The sequence below is a fragment of the Dermacentor andersoni genome, chromosome 3 (assembly GCF_023375885.2).
Source record: "Dermacentor andersoni chromosome 3, qqDerAnde1_hic_scaffold, whole genome shotgun sequence".
In the NCBI taxonomy this organism is placed as follows: Eukaryota; Metazoa; Arthropoda; class Arachnida; order Ixodida; family Ixodidae; genus Dermacentor; species Dermacentor andersoni.
The window spans coordinates 128,663,509-128,685,159 of record NC_092816.1 but is presented as its reverse complement, the minus strand read 5'-3'; the positions used below and the strand labels follow the sequence as shown (position 1 = coordinate 128,685,159).

The 21,651-nt window shown below is 45.4% G+C and overlaps 1 protein-coding gene across 1 annotated transcript in view; it reads left to right on the top strand.

The window, feature by feature from the left end:
- LOC126525246 (uncharacterized) overlaps positions 1–21,431 on the top strand; it is a 56,766-nt gene extending 35,335 nt beyond the window's left edge. Inside the window, exons 7-10 of the mRNA XM_050173279.3 lie at positions 8,241–8,299; positions 15,057–15,198; positions 16,964–17,134; positions 20,723–21,431. Of these exons, the coding sequence (XP_050029236.2) occupies positions 8,241–8,299; positions 15,057–15,198; positions 16,964–17,134; positions 20,723–20,860 (510 nt within the window). The 3' untranslated portion in view covers positions 20,861–21,431. The remainder of the gene's footprint in view (positions 1–8,240; positions 8,300–15,056; positions 15,199–16,963; positions 17,135–20,722) is intronic.
- The last annotated feature ends 220 nt before the right edge of the window (positions 21,432–21,651 follow it).

Genomic DNA, 21,651 nt, shown 5'->3' with positions numbered 1-21,651 from the left:
TAGAGCATCCTCCTCGCGTGCAAGAGGACCGTGGTTCGAACCCCGGTGCCGCGCAATTTTCCACCGGATTTAAAAAAAAATCCACGTGTTGATAAAATTGCATAAACAGGCCTGGAGTGCGGCCTGATACCGGTGATCAGAACCGGCAAAGCACTCCCTCAGCAGAGCAGGGTTGGCCACCCTGGTACAGTACTTGACGACAACCTCCTATATGAATGCAACAATCAAACCCCAGCCCTCAGTCCCCAGCAGCTGCGAAGCAACTGACCACGGCGGTGGTCAGACCTGCGATGCAGCAGAGTTTGATAAGAATCCCTGGTTCTGGACAAGCCGCCATTGGAATCTGAACCCGGCAACGTTTAACGCTAGAACGTTATCTAGGGAGGCGAGTCTAGCCGTGCAATTGGAGGAATTAGAGGGCAGCAAATGGGGAAACAATAGGGCTCAGTGAAGTTAAGAGGACGAAAGGAGCACATACAGTGTTAAAAAGCGGGCCCGTCCTGTGCTACCGTTGCTTAGCAGAGAGGCGAGATCTAGGAGTTGAACTGAACTTAAAGAGGGTTACCGATGCGATGGGATCTGCGTGGCGGGGATGCGCAGATGTATGGTTCATGTCTTAGGGCGAATAAAAGAACTTGTGATACAAAACGAGACTGGTAATGCGACGGCGAGCAGAAAGATCAGACAAACCTGATTGCAATTTTAGAGACGATATGCTAACGTCGTATGAGTATGAAGAATGAATAAATCTGGTAGCCCGGTTTTGTACACCTTCGATTGCATTCGTTAAATATGCTTGAGGAGGGTTCCAGATGGGCAATGCGTATTCTAGTTTAGTTCTGATAAGGGATATGTATGCTTGTAGACTCACGTGTTGAGGGACTTCCCGCAGGTGACATTTTAGGAAACTTAATGTTTTATCAGCTGAGGATATTAGGTTAGTCACGTGCAGACGCCAAGGTAAGTCATCAGACATGGTGATGCCTAAGTATTTGTAAGACTGGACGAGGTCAACAGGGGAGTTAGAAACGGTATATTCAAAAACAAAAGGGTTGCGACGGCGGTGAAAAGACATGTACTTACATTTGTTAGGGTTGAGTGTCATCATCCACTGCGAACACTAGTTTAGCACGTGGTTTAGGTTTGCCTGAAGGGATTCTTGGTCAGAAGGGTTAGTTACCGAACGATAAATAACGCAATCATCAGCGAACGAGCGGATATGACAAGATACGCGCTGGGGTAAGTCGTTAATGTAAATGAGGAATAACCAGGGACCGAGGACGGAACCCTGCGGGACGCCGGAGGTGACTGGGAGCGGGTTGAAGGATTGGTTATTAATGAAGACAGACTGAGAGCGATGCGTGAGGATTCGTTAATCCACGCGATGATGTTTGGATGTAGGTTCAAGTGGGAAAGCTTAAGAAGCAAGCGTTGGTGAGGTACTTTTTCGAATGCCTTAGCGAAGTCTAGGAAGATGGTGCCAGTTTGTAGATTAATATCAAGGTTGGCCTCAATGTCATGAAGAAAAATGGCTAGTTGAGTCACGCACGGAACACCCTTACGAAAACCATGCTGTGACGGATGGAAGAAGTTATTGTAATCTAAGAATTGCATGATTTGGGAGTAAATGACATGTTCCATGATTTTGCAGGGTATTCTTGTTAATGAAATGGGCCGATAATTAAGAGGAGAATAAGTATTACCTGTTTTGTGCACGGGAACGACCTTCCCCACTTTCCAGTCGTCTGGAATGGTTCCTTCGGAGAGCGATTGTGAAAACAATAAACAGAAAATACTGGAACAAGCTAGGTTAGCGTTTTTCAAAATTTTTGGATTAATGTGATCAGTGCCGGTGGCAGATGAATTCTTTATTTTATCTATTATGCATGAAATTCCACTACTGTTGAGCGTTATGGCGTCCACGGCTGTAGTAATAATAAGTGGTAATGTAAAACATGTTGCTTCGGATTTGTCGGTAAAAACAGATGAAAATGCAGTGTTAAAGATGTCTCCACAGTCGGTATCAGCCATGATTCACCAGCATTGTTAGTGAGGGTGCTAGCACGCTTCCTTCGGATTTATCACCTTCCAGAATTTTTTGGGGTTATCGACTATCATTTTTGGTAGCAATACGTAAAATGAGCGCTTAGCACTTCCAATCGCGACCAAGTATGCGTTCTCACCTTCATAATACTTTTCCCATGCGTGGGGGTTTGCGTTGCGTTTAGCTGTACGAAATGCGCGTTATTTATTGTTTTCGAGCCTTTTATTGTCTTTGTAAACCAGGGTTTCTGATCATTCTTTCGTAGACTGCATGCCGGAACGCATTTGTTTGTTAGTTCGATAATTTTATGTTTGAAAAGGATCCAGTTCTCATTTACACTTCTGGAAAGATAGGTCGTTTCAAAGGCCGACAGAAAGGTTGTTATTTCAGTGTTGATTGCTTCCCACTTTCGCTTATCGTAGAGCCTAATAGTTTTCTGGGAGGTTTCTTTTAATTCAGGCGAGAAGTTAAAATTGGCATGGATTACTACATGGTCGCTGATTTCTCGGAGGCCTGTAATGAAATTAAGGCTGTCTGGATGAGTGGTCAGTATGAGATCCAGAGTGTTAGCTGCTTCCCCTGCGACGCGTGTCGGGTCGGATACAACTTGGGTCAAGTTAAAATTAAGGCAAACGTCAATGAAGTCATTCGGCTCTTCTTGACGAACTATGGGCTGAGGTTGATTACTCCAGTCAATACTGGGGTAATTGAAGTCCCCAAATAGTGGGATGTGTGCTCTAGTGTGCTTTGAAACTGGTTTATTTAGAGCATTGTGGTGCATGCGGGGAAAGTCGGGACTTTTGAGAGGGGCCTATATCACACACCAATTAATAACGTCAGTGGTGAAGCGCGGCACATAATCCACAACATTTCTATGTGGGACGCGACATTAATGGCAAAACAAGACAATTGTTCGCTGACTGCAATTAGAACTCCTCACCCGCGAGAATACTTGCGATCAGCGCGTAAAAGATTAAAATTGGGCACGCCAAACAGAATTTCTGAGTCAGTGATATCGTTGTGCAACCACGTTTCGGTTAATATAAGTAGATAGCTGCCTGACGAAGTTACAAGGTTCGATACAATATCGCGTTTCGGCAGGAAGCTGCGAATGGTAGTAAAGATTACTGATTGTGAAACGTTGGCACATGGCGTAGGTGGGGGATAGCGCGATGACTGGCAAGGATGAGTTGACTGCTAAGATATTTCGTTTACTGATTCTGAAAGTTCATCAATATGCAAGCTATTAAATCTCAGGGAAAAAGGCACGGACTTCGCCCTGGCAAAAGCGACAAGATGTTTCCGGTAGTTTAGATCGCGGCGCGAAGAGTCTTCACCTACGCTGCAGTCGGTACCTTTGAATTTTGAACCTTTAGAAAGAATTGATTCTTTAGTTTTAAAGGATGTTAATTTAACGATAATTGGGCGTTTCCTGTCCTTAGAGTGTCGTCCGAGGCGATGGACGCGTTCAATGTCGTTAGGGCTTAACTGGGTGTCCAGGTGGTCAGAGCAGTGGCGAATGATTGTCTTCTGTAAGCGAATATGTTTCAGTGGGGTTAGTATCGGGTAAACCATAGAAAGGTAGCTTGTTTCGCCAGGAGCGATTTCCTGCGTCATCTAGACGAGCTTCTAGCACATTGACTAAACGAGTCGTTGCAGCTGAAGTGGTTTGAATCGATAGATCACTGCGGAGTGTAGGTATGCTTTCGCAGTGAGCTTCTAAGGCGCTGAGACGCGTAGTCAGATTAGTCATTTTCTGGTCCATTGAGAGCAGTTGGCCCTTAAGCTCTTGCACTTCATTAACCAATTCAGTCTGGCCAGCAGACATCTTTTTTATTTCGTGAAGGATTACGTCTAGCTTGTCAGGGCCAGGGTTGCTCTCAATGTCACCGCACGTCAGTAATAGGAACCGAACAACATGAAAGCACTCGATACAGGTAGCAAGGCAACACTGGGGGCTCGGAAGCTGTACCAAAAAGTAGTTGCTGTTTTTTTTTTGTGTGTGAGTAGAGTCCTATGGTTACCAACCTGCATGGCGAAGACGAGTGAATTAGACAACTGTGATGTGGCACAGCCACCGAGCACCCAGGGGGCGGTTGACGGTCGCTGCTCATCTACAGTTGGCCGGTAGAGTGTGGTTGCCGACGATGGGGCCTTGAAGTCTGCGCTGACGGTCAAGTAGACTTGAGTCGGCAGAGCGGAAAAGGGGGCGTTGGGGGTTGCTGCGCAGAATGTCCCTCCGTCAGCCGCGACGCGTAAGGGCGCACGCTCTATCGTGGTCGACCAGCGAGCACAAAAGACAGCAGGGAGCATGACGCAGATGATCAAGGGCGAGTACAGCTGCATGGCGAAGACGAGTGGATGAGACAACTGTGATGTGGCCAATCCACCGAGCCCACCATATAGACCACATTCACACTATCAATCAGGTGATAGCGAAATGGGCGTAATATAACCAACCCTTATATGTAGCTTTTATCGATTACGAGAAAGCGTTTGATTCAGTCGAAACCTCAGCAGTAATGGAGGCATTACGGAATCAGGGTGTAGACGAGCCGTATGTAAAAATACTGAAAGATATGTATAGTCGCTCCACAGCCACCGTAGTCCTCCACAAAGAAAGCAACAAAATCCCAATAAAGAAAGACGTCAGGTAGGGAGATACAATCTCTCCAATGCTATTCACAACGTGTTGACAGGAGCTATTCAGAGACCTGGATTGGGAAGAATTGGGGAGAAGATTTAATGGAGAATACCTAACCAACTTGCGATTCGCTGATGATATTGCCTTGCTTAGTAACTCAGGGGACCTATTGCAATGCATGCTCACTGACCTGGAGAGGCAAAGCAGAAGGGTGGGTCTGAAAATTAAGCTGCAGGAAACTAAATTAGTGTTTAACCGACTCGGAAGAGAGCAGCCCTTTACGATAGGTAGCGAGGCACTGGAAGTGGTAAGGGAATACATCTACTTAGGACAGGTAGTGACCGCGGGTCCGGATCATGAGACTAAAATAATCAGAAGAATAAGAATGGGCTGGGGTGCGTTTGGCAGGCATTCTCAGATCATGAACAGCAGGTTGCCATTATCCCTCAAGAGAAAAGTTTATAACAGCTGTGTCTTACCAGTACTCACGTAGGGGGCAGAAACCTGGAGGCTTACAAAAAGGGTTCTACTTAAATTGAGGACGACGCAACGAGCTATGGAAAGAAGAATGGTCGGTGTAACGTTAAGGGATAAGAAAAGAGCAGATTGGGAGAGGGAACATACGCGAGTTAATGACATCTTAATTGAAATCAGGGAAAAAAAATGGGCATAGCCAGGACATGTAATGAGGAGGGAAGATAACTGATGGTCATTAAGGGTTACAGACTGGATTTCAAGTGAAGGGAAGCGTAGCAGGGGGCGGCAGAAAGTTAGGTAGGCGGATAAGATTAAAACGTTTGCAGGGACAACATGGCCACAATTAGTGCATGACCGGGGTAGTTGGAGAAGTATGGGAGAGGCCTTTGCCCTGGAGTGGGCGTAACCAGGCTGCTGCTGCTGATGATGATGATGAACGTGTTTCACCTGCGACCAAAGCAATTCAGTCCTACGGGCATCTTGCAAAGGCTCTGGAGCTTGCGCGCCAGACCTGAAAATGAATACAACCGTGCGATCACTCGCCAAAATGAAAGGCGGCTTTAGGTGTTTTTTACAGTTTGGAGCCTAAAACGCAAAAATTTTCGCGCACTGGAGCTTGTACGTACATCCTTTTCAGATATTTCGCTTTCACTTTGTTCTCTCATTTCCTTCCCCCAATATACTAGACGGTCTAAAAGAGAGAGCAGAGCTAGGCAGTAAAACATTGCGACGCAAGTTTTATTGCACAAGGCAATCAAACAGCAACCCAGGTAAAGCCCAGTTTCTGGGTTTTCAGTTACAAAAATAAAGTACAAGACCACTGCAAGTCATTACTCTATAGATGTAGCGAAATTCATTTGAAGAAGTGGCTTGGTAAAGCTGCATGAATGAGGGGCTGAAGTAGTTGCGTTTGAATATGATGACCTCACTATCAAAAAACTTGTCGTTGTGGAAAAAAAATTACCAGGCCAGTTTTGAGGGCTCAACTTGCCTCGAACCACGTGAAACTTAAGGTCGACCAAGCGTACGCTTGTCAGCGTGCGCTAACTCCCGGTCGCTTCAGGTTGGACACCTTGGCAGACTGATAGCGCATTAAAAATTCACAAGTTGGTTGTGGCTACTATCTTTCGGCCAAGCTGGTGATAGACAAAGCCGGTTCCCACCACGTAGAACGGCCAGACTGCAGTATATGAGTGCGAGCACGCACTAACCCCTGTCGTGCTCTAAGGAAACTCTACGCATTTGCACTGCAGTTGCATGTAGCTGCATGTCTTCTACGTAGCGTAAATACCGGTGCCACCGCGATGTGCCGCCACGAGTACACTGGCTAAGCGCACTGCGGCTCAGTGAGGACAACCGCGTTTGGCTTACGTTTGGATTGACGCGTCATAGGCGCCAAAATGGGAAGTAGTGGCGTTAACGTCCAAAAACAAACTTGAACTTGGCGCCCCTGTAGCATTTATAAGGTGAAGTGGCGTGGGCACGCCCCGCCCCTCCGTAGCCTTCGAGGTGCAAATAATTGAAGAACGGGAGCACCGTGAAGAGGGCGTTTGATTGCCAATAACACCACTCCTGCTGAACGCACTCAACTAGATTTCACGCGAAGTATTTCTAAAATAGCGTATTTTAACGTCGAATCATTCTTACCTGTTTGATAAAAAGTGGTTCAGCGCTTTTCAAGGCCGATTTGAGGCTCGGCCCACGCGCTGTAACGGCCGTCTGCTGCACGCGTGCGTTCGTCCAGAAAATTTAACATGTCGCATGCTAATGCACAAATTGCGATTTACACTGCCTGTGGTCATGCGAAAAATTTCAAACGTGGCACACTGATACAAAATTTGGGTTTACAATGGATGTGCGAAACCTGTGTATATGAAAATTTGCACACCAGTGTTCAATACGCGCAATTTTTCGCATGACCGCACGGTTTCGACAGGCGGATGGTGCGACGTGCGCTTTGACCGTCAGTAGGCGTTTAACAGTGGACCTCAGTGCACATGGAGCAACTCTCAGCAGCGCGGATTCGGGCTGCCTAAACTTGGCTAGCTGTCGATATGAATGAATAAAGATAAGTATCATAATTATCAGTGTCACTGTGAGTGAGAGTGAGTACGCGTGACTGCCAATTAGTATGGATCGATCACTGGAGGCGACAGTGACTGTTATGAGCGCTGGTCCGATTGAATAAGCCTCAGTTTGAGCTTTCACACGTAACCGTAGAAAACAGCTTCGTTTTGAGCTCAACAGTGTGCGACTGGTTCCTTGTGGGTGTGAGCCCCTGCTGGATCCAGTTGAGGATCTTGCATGAGGTCCCGGACTTCCCCAAAGACATTTTCACACATTAGCCCCATTAGTACTACTCGTCCCTTTGCGTTTCCCCACCTGTACCCTCTTGTTATATAAGCATAGAACAAGGGCAAACCATCCTCTCGCTTTGTTGCCTGTCTGTTTAACTGGAACAAATGGGAAGGCGAGCACTGCAAGATGCAGTTAAGGAACCGTTGATATACGTGTTCAACTACGTATTACAAACCTATGTATCAAAGAGATTCTAAAATTATGAGCATCCAGGTCAGAAAAGAAGAACAAAAAGGTTTACGAGAGAGGTAAACCTTTTCTATTCCTGAAGTTACTAAAGTTGACGTGAAGGTGACATCAGGAGAATCAAAGCAGTAAGCATAATTCAACGGTTAAACGCAAACAATGTGACATATTCATTGCTTCACACATCGTAATTCTATCAAATGAACTGAGTGATTTGAAAAGACGAATTTAACGCGAAGAAAAATAATAAAAAGGAGCGAATAACCTTTTCGTGATGTCTTACTCACTTGCTTCCGGACATTTGTTTCAATCGCAGCCTCAAAGGTGATCACTTCTACATACATATTTATGCAATTCGTCTAGTGTAATTTAACGTAATGTGTTTCATATTTAATGCGGGAGGTTTTTCTTTATCGCCACTTTCTTAGTGTAACTAATAGCACTCAAAAAAGTAATGCGCGAGCTGTTGGTGGCTTTGTGGAGGTGGAAACTTACTGGAACGACGTGCCTCCTTTTGCCTTATTTTTTCAGATCAGTCCTTTGCACAAGGTTCCAGCAATCAACGATGATGGCTTTATTTTGTACGAAAGGTGAGTTAACACTGGAAAGGTTCATTTGCTTAACTTTCTTGTAGTTTCATTGTAAACAAATCTGAAAGAAGCAGGTGATGTAGCGTATTTTGCAGACCCACACTTGTTGATGTAAGACGGATGATGAAGCTTTTTAACCACCAAGAAAACTTCCTCTCCTAAAATGTAATGACAATATACCATTCTTACCATTACTAATGTTCTGTCTAAGCTTCCCATAATTAGATGGTAATGGTACGTACCTACTCTAGAGCGAGTGTATTGATAGAAAATAAAGCTTGTTAATAATTTACGAACTTGTTTGATTGCTGACTATCTGCATCCTTTATTAACATCATAGGAACACCTTTTCAGAACAAGCGATGCAAACCTGATGGGGTTGTTTAGTCAAAAAAACTACCTGGTTCAACCGACAGTCTCTAATACCGTGGGCTGGTGATCATAAAACACTAGCCCCATGATCAAGAAAGGGGCTGACAGATGGAATAGCACTCTGTGATATAAAGTTTGTAAACAGGGATAAGGTGTCTCAGAAAGGCTGGTCAACGTTTCGATAGGAGGACCTATCTTCGTCAAAGGTGGCCTCGCCATCCTCGGCATGTTAGCTTTAAAGGGTCGGTGCAGAGACGTCACGTGCGCTCGTCGTTGGTGGCGGCTGGTTATAAAGGGAGAGACTTCAGAGGTAATGACCGCTGTCGCCCGACATCTGTGAGCACCGTTCCCAAGAAGAGGGGAGAAGAGCGGGGGAGTGGGAAGGGAGGGAGAAAAGAAAAGAAAGAAAAGGAATGGAGAGAGAGAAAAACGGGGGGGGGACACAATGAGGGCAAAAGGGGGGGGGGGTAGAAAGAACAAGAAAAAGAAGGAAGAGGGGCATGGGAGGGCTTTGCGGAGGCAAGAGGTTAGAGAGCATTCAGGGGTGTCGTTGGCGGCATGTTTTTGTGGCATTAGAAGAGCCGGTTAGGCGGTCAATGCGCGAGTAACACTACAGAAAAAAAAAATAACCTGAGTTGAAAGCGTGATGCACTCCCAAACGTGAATAACATCCTCAGTAAATACTACCCAATTCTCACCAGCCACCAGGAACTTAACAAGATTTTTCCCGACCCACCCAGAGTCGCCTACAGATGCAACACTAATTTTAAAGATATTGTTGTGCATGCCAAATTAAGAACAAAGACGAAGCTGGGAACCGGTCTCTATGGCCGCCCCAGCTGCTCTACATGCAAACATATTCAATCTACTACTACAGTAAAAAGTACAGCGTCAAATCACGCACACTAGGTAACTTGGGCTTTCACCTGCACATCAAGCAACGTAGTCTACTGTCTAGAATGTGCCACTTGTAGCAAACAATACATAGGTGAGACTGGATAACAAATTCATTCACGACTCAACGGTCACCGCGCATACACAAAACGCAATTTGCCTAAAGCAGTAGCCAGCCACTTTAATGAACATGGTCATATTTTTGACAAAGCAAGGTTCTATCTACAACAAACAAATTTCCGTTCACCTCGCGAAAGGAAATATACGGAATCATACCTCATACACAAGTTTACCTACCTACACTCAACGGGAAACAATTTGGCACGTGGTAGCTTAGAATCATTCAAAGCGGTAAATTAAATCTGAAATTCTCATGTCATCAACCAAGACACCAAGCACATTATGACACCAGCAAACCTTAACTCTTAACCTCACCTATTCCTCTAGATAGAAAATATTTTCCTGTCTAATACTCAATTTAATGTACTCAGTCATGTTTTTACCTTTATATAAATTGTACGACCCCCTTTTCCCATGTACACCGGCCCTCGCCCGCTTCTGCCCACGTCACCCTTCTATTTGTTATTCCGGTTTCGGTTCCCCCCTCCTATGTCTCTTTTTGGTCTGTTTTCTATTATATGCTTTTTGAAACACCCTCACGAACACGTTTAGAAGTCCCAAACGCCATTATACCTTTCTCGTCGCCTGAGCCACACACGGTATCGCCAGTTCTGTATACTGCCGTAATGACACCTACGTTGAGCTACTGGCGCTAACGACCCGGTAAAGACCATGCGGCTACCTTCCAAATACGCCATACATTGCATCCCAGGCTCCTTGTCGCCATCTTAAGTACTTCGAAATTACTCGACGCATTGCTGGTAGGCTACTAAAATGACGCTTCCAACTCAGGGCTTGTGTTTCCTGCTGTGTTATTCGCGCACTGACCGCCTAAACGGCTCTTCTAATGCCTCAAAAACATGCCGCCAACGACACCTCTGAATGCTCCCAAAGGTCTCGCTTCCACAACGCCCTCTCATGCCCCCTTCCTTTTATTATTGCTCTTTCTCCCCCATTTCTCCTCTTGGTGACCCCCTCCCTTTTTTTCTTTTCTTGCCTTTCTTTTCTTTCCTCCCCGCCTTCCCACTCCCCCGCTCTTGTCCACCCATCTTGGGAATGGCGCTCACAGATGTTGGGCGACAGCGCTCATTGCCTCTGGAGTTGCTCCCTTTATAACCAGCCGCCACAGACGACGAACGCGCGTGACGTCACTGCAATGACTCTTTAAAACTAGCATGCCGAGGATGACGAGGCCGCATTTGACGAAGATAGGTCCTCCTATCGAAACGTTGGCCAGCCTTTCTCAGGCACCTTAACCCTGTTTACAAACTTTATACCGCAGTACCTCCGTGATGTGTTACTTCTCGGATACCGCACAATAAAGTTCCATGCCCTTTCCTAAACCTACAAAATTGTAGATATTGACACGTGCACTTGTTTATCTTGATGGGGCGATCCTTTGCCAAGAAAAAACCAGGCTACACTCAGTGCTCAACGAAGGCAGCGAACACGGTCGGACCCGCCGTGGTTGCTCAGTGGCTATGGTGTTAGGCTGCTGAGCACGAGGTCGCGGGATCGAATCCCGGCCACGGCGGCCGCATTTCGATGGGGGCGAAAACACCCGTGTGCATAGATTTAGGTGCACGTTAAAGAACCCCAGGTGGTCGAAATTTCCGGAGTCCTCCACTACGGCGTGCCTCATAATCAGAAAGTGGTTTTGGCACGTAAAACCCCATAATTTTTTTAACACGGTCGGCGATCGTCGAAAGAAAATCAGATCAGCGGGTCAAGCACGTCGGCGTTTATACATCAATCGTCGAATGTTCCAGAGTAATCGCTGGGACCCGCGTGTCTTCCACAAAGTTCTGCACTATTCGCGTCGCGCATGCATACAATCAGTATACACAAGGTTCACTGACAGACAGCGAATGAATCCATCTATAACATTCCAGAAACTTTCGATACATGCAGGCGCGTCCTGCTCTGTGCGATAACATTTGTTAGGCGGAGAAACGCGGTCGCCCAATAAAGATAAACACGTATACGTATCAATTTTCATGAAATACCATGTACAGGCTCGTGCACTCTTAGGGCGAACACGGCTCACCGTGGCCGCGCTCCGCGGGGCGTCAGTGCGTCCGGCGCGGCGCCGCATCGAAGCGAAGCGGCGCAGGCGCACCCTACCCAGGGGGTGGCGCTTCGCGTCGTCTGCTACAGCGCTGGAGCGCGCCGCTCTGGCTTTGCTGCAAAGTACATTTCGCTAGACCTAGGTGACTGAGCAACCGAGGCGGCGTTGCGGGAAGGCGCACTTCACTAACTGGAGCATTTTCCATCTGGTTCGGTCTACAGCTTGTGAACAGCCTGCTTAATCAATTTACATTAACAGAAATAAGCTTCTCACCACATAAATCACTTAGCATGTTTTTAATATGTGATGAGGTTAAAAATACAGCGATTTTTTCGCGCTCTGTATTAGACTGGGGCATAGAGGCGACGCTTGATAGTCGTGCCAGAGACGTCACCCAGCCTGAGGCTGTTCTTAAGTTCCCCGAACGGTGGAGGTCGGGTTTGCAGCAGCCGCCGCAACAATGGTCATGTATTCAGCTTCAGTGGTCTTTCTTTGCCGGGCTTTACGGGGAGCATCCGCAATTCTTCTATCCTTCTTGTAAGCCTGGACGATTCGATGCACAGTTTTCAGTGGCCTTTTTGTCATCTCCGATATAACGCGTTGAGAACAGTTTTGTAGGCAGAGATCTACCATGCGTCGTCTTTCTTTTCCGGTACCCGCGATATGGCTAGTTTCCGAACGTGCACCGGGGAAATAACATCTTGCACTATTACAGCGTTTTTATCGCCGAATTGCCGTGGCAACCAGCAACCGAACAAAATGCAATTCATCATGCAAGTCGACAGAAATGCGTTTAATGGAAACACCTCTAGTGTCTTTCGACTTGACGAGGCATCCCTGAATCTTTAACTAGTGAGCGGCCAGTCACTCACGTGAGCAGCCGTTGGCTGCATCGCATCACTATATTAAGCTAAGATGGGTTAGCATGACCTAAGCAAAAAAAGAAAGGGGCGGGGGGGCGGCCTTGGCGGTAGATCCGGCTGACGCCCATGGTCAGTTAAAAAGTAGACTGGCCCGACCACAGAAATCTGGCTTGGGCCGGGCTTGGCTTTTAAAAATGTCGAGCACGTTGGCCGACCACCGGCATGCTGTCGGCAGACGACACCGGGCCGGCCTCATGACCACCGATTTAATTATCGCGGCCGCGTTCGTCCAACACACGGACCGGCCACTTCCCCATGACGCCAACAGCATCGCTTGTGCGCGGCAAGGGTTCCTGTGCCGTATTCATATCTGGGTTTTACCTGCTCAGCCTCGCCCCCCCCCCTAACCATTAAAAAAAGAAAAAAGAAATCAATTCCTCCTTTTCTCCAAATTGATCCGATGCCCACCTATATGGCGTAACGCAGAGGCCATGTGTCGCTTCGGGACGTATACTGCACTATTAATAAATTATATGCTAGTGAGAATATGCATATGACTTATTCCGAGGAAGAACTCAAATGAAATAGAAGCGAATAACGACTTAATTACCAGGAAAGACGTTATTTAAGCTATAAAACAGACATGTAGAGTGTAGATTTTCCACTCCAATTACCTATTCAAAACGGACAGAAACAGCATTCGCATGCGGCGTGCATTGACTCCAAGAAGAAAAAAAAACAACCAAAAAAAGAAGAACGACGGCGCCACATGTTTTACTTCACCTAATCAATGTAATCAAATAATTGACCGACGATTCCTCTAAATGAGAATGTTACTTCTCGCGTCAGGTCGCCGTCAAATGACTGCCACCGCTTCGGTGATTTTACCCAAACTGTGACAACAAAAAAACGAATTTTGTTTTTTTATAGGATGTAGAAAGATGAAAAAAGGGAGTAAAATTGCCGCCAAATCAGTTGCTATGCCGGGGAGAGCACTTTCCTATATCGCGTAAAGCGCTCCATGCACCCCTACCAGCGACATTAAAGCGTCAATAAGAGAGTCGCGAAGTAGCGGATGTCTCTTCTTGGTTGCTGTCGAAGTAATATTATTGCCCTCCTTAATGGTAAAATCGATGGCAAACATGATGATGCATGATTGAACAATCGCTCTCTAACTTTCTGTGGAATTTCCTGCGTGTTTCGGTCGCTTTCTTATGTCAATTAAGCAAATTCGTTCTAGCATCAAGACATGCGCGAAACGGCGCGCTAGGCTCATCACATGAGTCCAACGAAGAAGAGCGCGCCTAATAGGTTTCTCGGTATGCACTACACCAAGTGCTCTGAGAGTAAAATAACATTGCCCCAGCCTAATAAGGAGAGCGAAAAAAATTACTGTATTTTCACCCTCATCACTTATTCAAAACATGCTAAGTGATTTATGTGGTGAGAAGCTTGTTTCTATTAATGTGTATTGATTAAGCAGGGTGTTCACAAGCTGTAGACCGAACCAGCTGGAAAATGCTCCAGTTAGTGAAGTGCGCCTTCCCGCAACGCCGCCTCGGTCGCTCAGTCACCTGGGTCTAGCGAAGTGTGCTTTGCAGCCAAGCCAGAGCGGCGCGCTCCAGCGCCTCCCGGAGGTCCGTGTGCGCCTGCGCCGCTTCGCTTCGATGCGCCGCCGCGCCGGATGCACTGGCGCCCCGCGGAGCGCGGTCACAGTAAGCCGTGTTCACCCTAAGAGTGGACGAGCCTGTACATTGTTACTGCTGGCTTGTGTGGTGAACACACTCTGGCCAGTCGACTGGCCTGTGAGTTACCTTTATGCGCACTGTCGGCCCTGGGTTGCCCAGATTTCATATCCCTCTAAAAGCTGAAGGTCAAAAACGTGCTGAGGTTGACTTTGGGAGCTGTATTTCGAGCTTTCGCACTAACGACAGTCTGCGGACAGCATACACCTCTGTAAACATCTCAGCCAGGTTTTGCTGCCGTGTCGAGTGCAGTATATAAAAATAAAAGGAAATTCACAGTTCCTGCTATGAGTGCCGGTTAGTCGGCCATTCGCTCGTTTTACGGAAACGTTGCCAGTTCTCAAGCAGGGTGAAAACAGATTAAAGGCACTCGTACGTAATCGTAACCTGCAAAAGTGTAAAATTCATTCCTTTGGCCTGACTGACTGTCTAATTAACTTGCTATTTACATTAACGCTGACATCAATCTTTTGCTATGTTGAGCAGAAATAGCAGAAGTCTGCGTAGACGAAATTATTTTGTTGTTGCATCTTTATGTTTTCGTTTTTTTTGTTTCTGCCGGGGTGATCACTGATAAGCATTTCGATAAAACCGAGTGCACGTAAACAACTTTGGTAGATTAAGAATAACGTTGACTTTAGCGAACGTAGTTGCTAATCGCTAGAGTTTCCTCTTCTGCCACACCCGTTTTTCAGCACTGCCATCTGCTACTACTTGCTGAACAAGTATGCTCCGGCGTCGCCACTCTATCCGAGGGAGGTCGAGAAGCGCGCTCGTGTGGATCAAATCTTGTGCACTGTGGCAAGCTTTGTGCAGCCAGTTGCTTCATCCTACATCGTGAGTGACGAGGTGTACAGGCTAAGCGATAGTGCATCAAGTATGTGTGAGCGAAAGAACTGAGGCGGGTCCGTAGCGCTCAAGTTTTTTGTTAGTCGCAACCATTCGAGAAAACTATAAACCAGATGAAAGAAAAGAGAAATAAGTATGTTTATTTCAAATGCAGATATAATAAGGCAAGTGGAAATGTCGCGTCGAGGAGGAGGGAAAATGGATGAAGAGATAACTTCCTGCAAGTGGGAGCCAAACTCACACATCCTGCGAACGTGTCCCGTGCGGTGCTTTACGAGTTAACCTACCGCGGCAGCTGTCGTCCCGCCCGCCCACTTGTGTATCCGCGCAACATTATTTTAATTTTAAATATTTTATTGCTTTCTTATCTCAAATGCAACCAATTTATTGAGAGTCGGTCCAGGGTTTACCTGAGAAAAGCAATTTTGCGTTTTACATGTATTTGAATAGGCCACGTCGGTGTTGGACCCGAGCTAAAGTTTCCTCTGAATTGTGTTCCATTGTGCGAGGATTGTGACTGCTTTAGCATTTCGCAACCCTCGAAGGCCTTCATTATTTTCGGTCTCATGAAGTGCATTTTGCGTCCTACGCCACGACTAGAGCCCAAAAATAAAGATAAGCGATTGACATCGGAAGTACACATAACAAGAAATTTATATGGCCATTACTGCGGCTGACAGGCCTTGCCGTTGCATTCGCAGCACGACGGCATAGACTCGCAATCTAGCCACAGATACCACAGTTTATATAGTGACGTAGACACAAATCTTGCATTCATTCAGAAACGGTGTATCGCAAAATTCGTTTTCTGCTCTTCGCGGCATTGTCTCACAAGCCCAGATAAAGATTTGCTAAACAAATCCCTTGGAAATTTTCTAAAACAATGGTGCGTTTGTAGCAGTAATATTGTATGGAAGTACAATAATCAAATTGTGTTGGGTCTAGTCAGGGAGAAATGGGTTGGAACATATCGTTAGGTACTCTCGCCAGAATGTGATCGGTTCAAGTGATCGGTTCAGTTCATCTGAGGCGGTGCGAGGAGACAAAGCTTCCTTGCATATTAGTGAAACGCGTTAATCATGTCCTCTATGAAAAGCTAACGGATAACATAACAAGGCAATAAGGCAAAAAGATTGCGCGTAGCTCATTCGAGCGTGACATATTTATTGTGGAATCACACACACATGAATAACCCTTGCTGTCTTTCGTCTCGTTTTCGTCTGGTCCCGGCCGTTAGCTTCGCCTTTCTAGAATGATGACACACAAAAAGCCCAAATGTTAACCTCGTTAATTACGGTAAATTCTTAAATGTTCAGTGGTGAGTCACTGAAAGGTGTTCCACATAAGCAAACGCCTTCGTATAGTGACCCGTTTGATAAAATACGCCACACAGTGGAGCAATGGGAGGCGCACCTAACCAACTCAGACCTGGCAGGACAACAGCCCTTCATGACACAGGTCAAGCAAGCCGCCGAGGCCTGTAGGGCCATGAACTAAGGGGCGTCCGGCCATTCAATGAAAATCCTTTTAAACAATAAAAGTTGATCATCTCTCTCTCGTATACCGATCCAACAAAGAAAGCGCTTCTTTGACGTGGTATGAGCAAAAAAAAAAAGTTGAATTTGCGCTCACAGTTATAGAAAAAGGAAAGAAATAACCACTGGAATTTTATTATAGATGTCAGATAACGGCCGCAGTTTCCTTTGAAAGCGCTCATACGATCTTTCTTTTTTTTTTTTGCTGCCCTTCACAGCGAGGCAGTATCGTCAAGCGGAAAAAACTGACAGGAGACGACCTAAGAACGTTCGAGGCGACCGTCCTCTGTCCGTTGGAACAGCTGGTCGGCGATAAAACGTTCGCTGTCGGTGACGCGCTCACAGTGGCTGACATACGGCTTGTCTCCATCATGTCATGTTTCGTGCCAGTGAGTATACGACATGATGAGACCGCCATCATACCGGCTTTCCGCCCAGTGCAACATGTGCCATGAATGATGAAGGGAAATGATATATTTTTCCATGTGCTCTTTTAATGGGAAGCATTCCTGTCCTAGTGGACGCAGTTTTTGTGGTGTCTAGCATAGGGCCTCTTTCGAGAATCATCGACTAAAAAACAAAGCAAACGCTGTTTCTATAGTCATCTTTCATGACTTTCGCCCAAAGTTTGCAAAAAGCGTTGTGCTCCGAAAGAAAGTGAGTACGAGGGCAAAATTAACCGTGACGTCAATGCGCCTCTTAATTAGAAGCTGCTTTGCATCAAATTCAGGGCACTCATGCTTTATATTAAACGCTGCACTTGTAATAGTTCGAGAGTGCGCTCGAGCGCGTTGCTACTCTGCTCGGCTTCTTTCGGGAACGCTCTCAATATGCACATTGCGATCACACTGAATTAGACGCCTGTGAATTTCTACAGATGCAAATACCAACCGCGACGGGGCATGTGTCATTACATGTATCTATATGAATCATTACAACAATCCTGTACAAAACCAAGCATGCTTTGCATTAGTATATGTGAATTGGACTTGATTCTGGCATTTTTTTGATGGCGTTCATTTCTCACGATATATAGTTGGTTTTCACATAGCCGATAGAAGCTAGTGAAAAGTGAACCTGTCGGCTTAAGTAACTGCTGTTTTGGTTGCAGTGAGCAAGAGGTTTCCTGTACAGTAGGACGCTCGCTCACGTGACAACGGGCTATGTGCCTCTAGCAAATTATGTTTCAGGGCAAGGAGTTTGAGAGCTTTTGTACGACTAATTCCCTTTCTTATTATTTTGCAACTGCTATTTAGCAGCTCGCAAAAGGAACTACCGAAGGAGTGAAAGGCTCGCGTATGACTTTCGCACTTGTTAATTATGCACTAAACAGCGCCAGCTTCAAAGGATAGCGCTAGAATTAAAACTAAAAAGAGCAACAATATGTATCGAAGCCGGAGGACGCAAGAAAAGCTTTCCTGAAGAGCTTCAGCTCAGCTAGCAAAAAGTTGCAGTGAGGCACACATAGTGATATTTGCACGTGGCTAAAGGTGTTGACTGGGGGGGTATTGTAGAGAGTTTCAGCGGATGCAGAATATAAAAGAAACTAAGGCAAAATAGAGGCTGCACGCTAGCCATAGTAATACACTGGGGCCGCTTATATTATGCCAACGCACTCACTCTCTGCAAGAGTAAGTTTTAATAAAGTTGCTGCGTAATACTCGCACTTTCCGCAAAAGTTGCACGAGAAACTTCTGAGAGCTGAGAGGCGTTTTTGCAATCTTATAGGGGAAGGTTTCAGTCAAGCTGAGGAAGATCGTTTAGAGGAAGAAAAACTAAAAAAGACAGCTAGTTATTTGACCAAAAATTCCAAGCACTACCATCTATAACGGTCACAGTATTACGCTGAGCATGGTTCCGAATGTGCGCAACTTCGTACAAAAAAAGAAAGGAATGATGCGCCTCGTGAGAATTCGCTGCGCAACACCTTAATTTATCGCAATTTCTGTCTGTCTGCTGTAGCTTTTAGGGTAACCTTCTATCTTTTGTTCCGTCAAAACGACGAATCATTTGATCACTGGAGCTGCAGAAAGATTAGTTCGTGTGCTGTGTCGAGGCGAGACCTGATCTGCTCAACACGTAAGTACGGGGAAATCACAAACCTCTGATGTGCCTGCGATCTGGAAACCCGGTAATGCTTCTTACCGCGACAGCTTTATTCCAGTCTTCTAATTAATGCTCCCGACACGTTAAAAGCGAGGATTGTGTGAGAAAATTGCCATCTCGCTATTACTCTCACCAGGTATAACCAAATAGCTTGTGAGAATATTCGAAGTTACGAAGATAAATTGAATTATCATTGCTATTACACGCATATACTCGTTAAAATTCACCATTACAAAGTTTTCATATATTGATTCCTGCTTGAATGTAAGGAATAAGAACATTTAATGAATTTTCTCGGGGGAAGAATCGTTACGAGGGAGAACTGTTACGAACCATTTTACTATAGAAGAGCCGTGGTATATAGTTCCACAGATGCGCTAGTTTATGTGAACAAGCAGAAGATGCAAATACTGCTGAAGAATCTGCGGTCACTAAATGTGCGTGTCTTGCATTTAAGCAGCCGCAAGTCTGTCATCACACTGTCGTCACACTGTCCTCACACTGTCGTCACTGTCGTCTGTGCACCACTTTTTGAAAATGTGGTGATTATTGGCAAGGTTAGGAAGAACACCGAAAATACTTGAGACGTTTTATACCAGTGTACGAGAGCATGGAAAATGCGTCACTTTTCCTTCCATGTCTCTGAGCGATAAAGAGATAGCTTTATAGATAAGAAAGTAGAAAGTCGGAATAGTGAGGGCAAAATGATGTGTTTATATATATGAAGAGTTCTGAACCTTGCTCAGGGCATTGAGCATGCGTTAGCGGTTTTATGTTCGAAGGTTGATCCGTTTTTTTCAAACATATGTCATTCGCTACTCCAGCGTTATAGTTTCTGTTATTTCCGTCACGTTCCCGTCTTAATATTTTTCGCTGGGTTTCTCAAGTTGGTATATGAACCAACTGGGCCAGCAAGCAAGATTTCTATTGCCTCAATTTCGGCGAAGCAGGCAATGACTTGGCGAGTCTCACCATGATTGCATTACATAAGAGGTGGTGTATGTCCTTCGATGAACAAAATGTTCTGGGTGCGTCTGGTGAAATGCTGTTTCCTCATTTGAGCCCTGTCATTGCCATTGTGAAGCAGATAACTAAAAGCAGTTTCAGTAGTTTCTCAGCAAAAGTTCTCAGTTTACCGGATGCCTAGTTGTAAAGGTCGTTACGTGCATGCGCAAAATACCGCAAAGAAGCTTTTTGTTACTAAAGATAATATATGCATTACAATTAGCATAGATTAATTTAGCCATAAGAATATATTAACTTCTGGATTCGAAGATTGATGGTCGTTTTTCTGAATGTTTGCATTCAATAAAATTTGGAAATTTCACTATTAAAACACACCGAGAAACCGTGCGTCGCAACTTTCAAAATGATTTACGATTTTCATGAAGAGATCCGATCAAAACCTTCAGGAAATTTTGAGTGAGTTTGAACGCATTTGCTCGCACTTGCAATCATGAACACTCTGTATTCTCCTGGTGTGCTGGTGACACTCGGTACGCCAAGAAAGCATCTACTAGCAGCCATACGAATCAAAGCCATAACATTCGCGCGCATAGATATTTGAGATGAAATCGCTTCCAATTGTGGACAGTTCGGAGTGAGAGACATTGGGAATGCTTTTCCTGAATGTTAGAAAACGTCGTGATATTAAGGCGCCCTTACATATCTCTGCAAGAAAAAAAATTTCCATAACACCACGAACTATCTCAACATTTGAAATTAAGTTTCGTTTTTATTCACCCCTGTGAATAATTTACACGTGGTCGCATATATTGCCCGGAAACCGAAAGTTTCACTTCACTAACTGCATTTTCAAGATGGATATGCAAATGATGCAACTAAAAAACGCCAATGTACCTACATTTCAGCTTCCTGTCGTGGACAAGTCTAGGTTCAGCAAGTTGGTTTCCTATTACGAGCGAATAAAAGCCCTGGTTCCAAGTTTCCCCGAGGCATGCGGCTGGATGCTTGAAGAGCGCAGCAAGGAGTGGGAAACGTACGAATAAACTACATGCGCCACGAAGCAACTGCATTGATTGCGGCGCTACTATTCCATCGATCCTGTCATTTCGGAAACCTGGCTTTTGGCTTCGCTGAAAAATAATAACCACAAGAACTGAGCAGCTTACTTAAAACAATAACGTGTGGTTTATCAGTATAGGCTTGAATGGTGCCGTTATAGAAGCATCTGACTTTTTTTATTCATGCGTATCATTGAGCGTAATGGCGCGGCCTAATTTATGTGCCAATAGTAAGCGTGGCTTGTGTACCGGGAAGCAGTTGTGAGTTCTGCAGTTCTGCAGTGGTGAGCAATAGGACAAGAAATGCCAAATTCGTTTTTAAGCAACGAATACTCATGATACACGGGTTAAACTCTGTCATAATAAGCGCAACAATTCGCTTGCTACCTAAAGAATTCCTATCATTGAACGCTTTTATGCGCGATATAAGTGTTTCGACACCGCGGCCACTTCAAATTGATTTCATTGTTCCCTGCCATTCTACTATATAGCGGGGGTGAGTTTGTATATCATTATAGGAGAAGTATGAGGTGCAATAAACTACTTATTCTTATCACTCTCAGCTATCAGTTCCAATCGTAAAGTAGACGGCGCAGTGGTGTAGGAGCTAAAGCTTTTCAGCGGATGACAGGAAGGCAACAAAGAATCTGAACCGAGAGCTCAGCTTTAAGAGGAAAACGTTGACAAAAACTATTGAAGATGATGGTCAAAGTCAGTGAGAGACTTCATGTGTAACTTGCCGCCTATCGTCATGCAATTCTCCAATTGTGAAATGT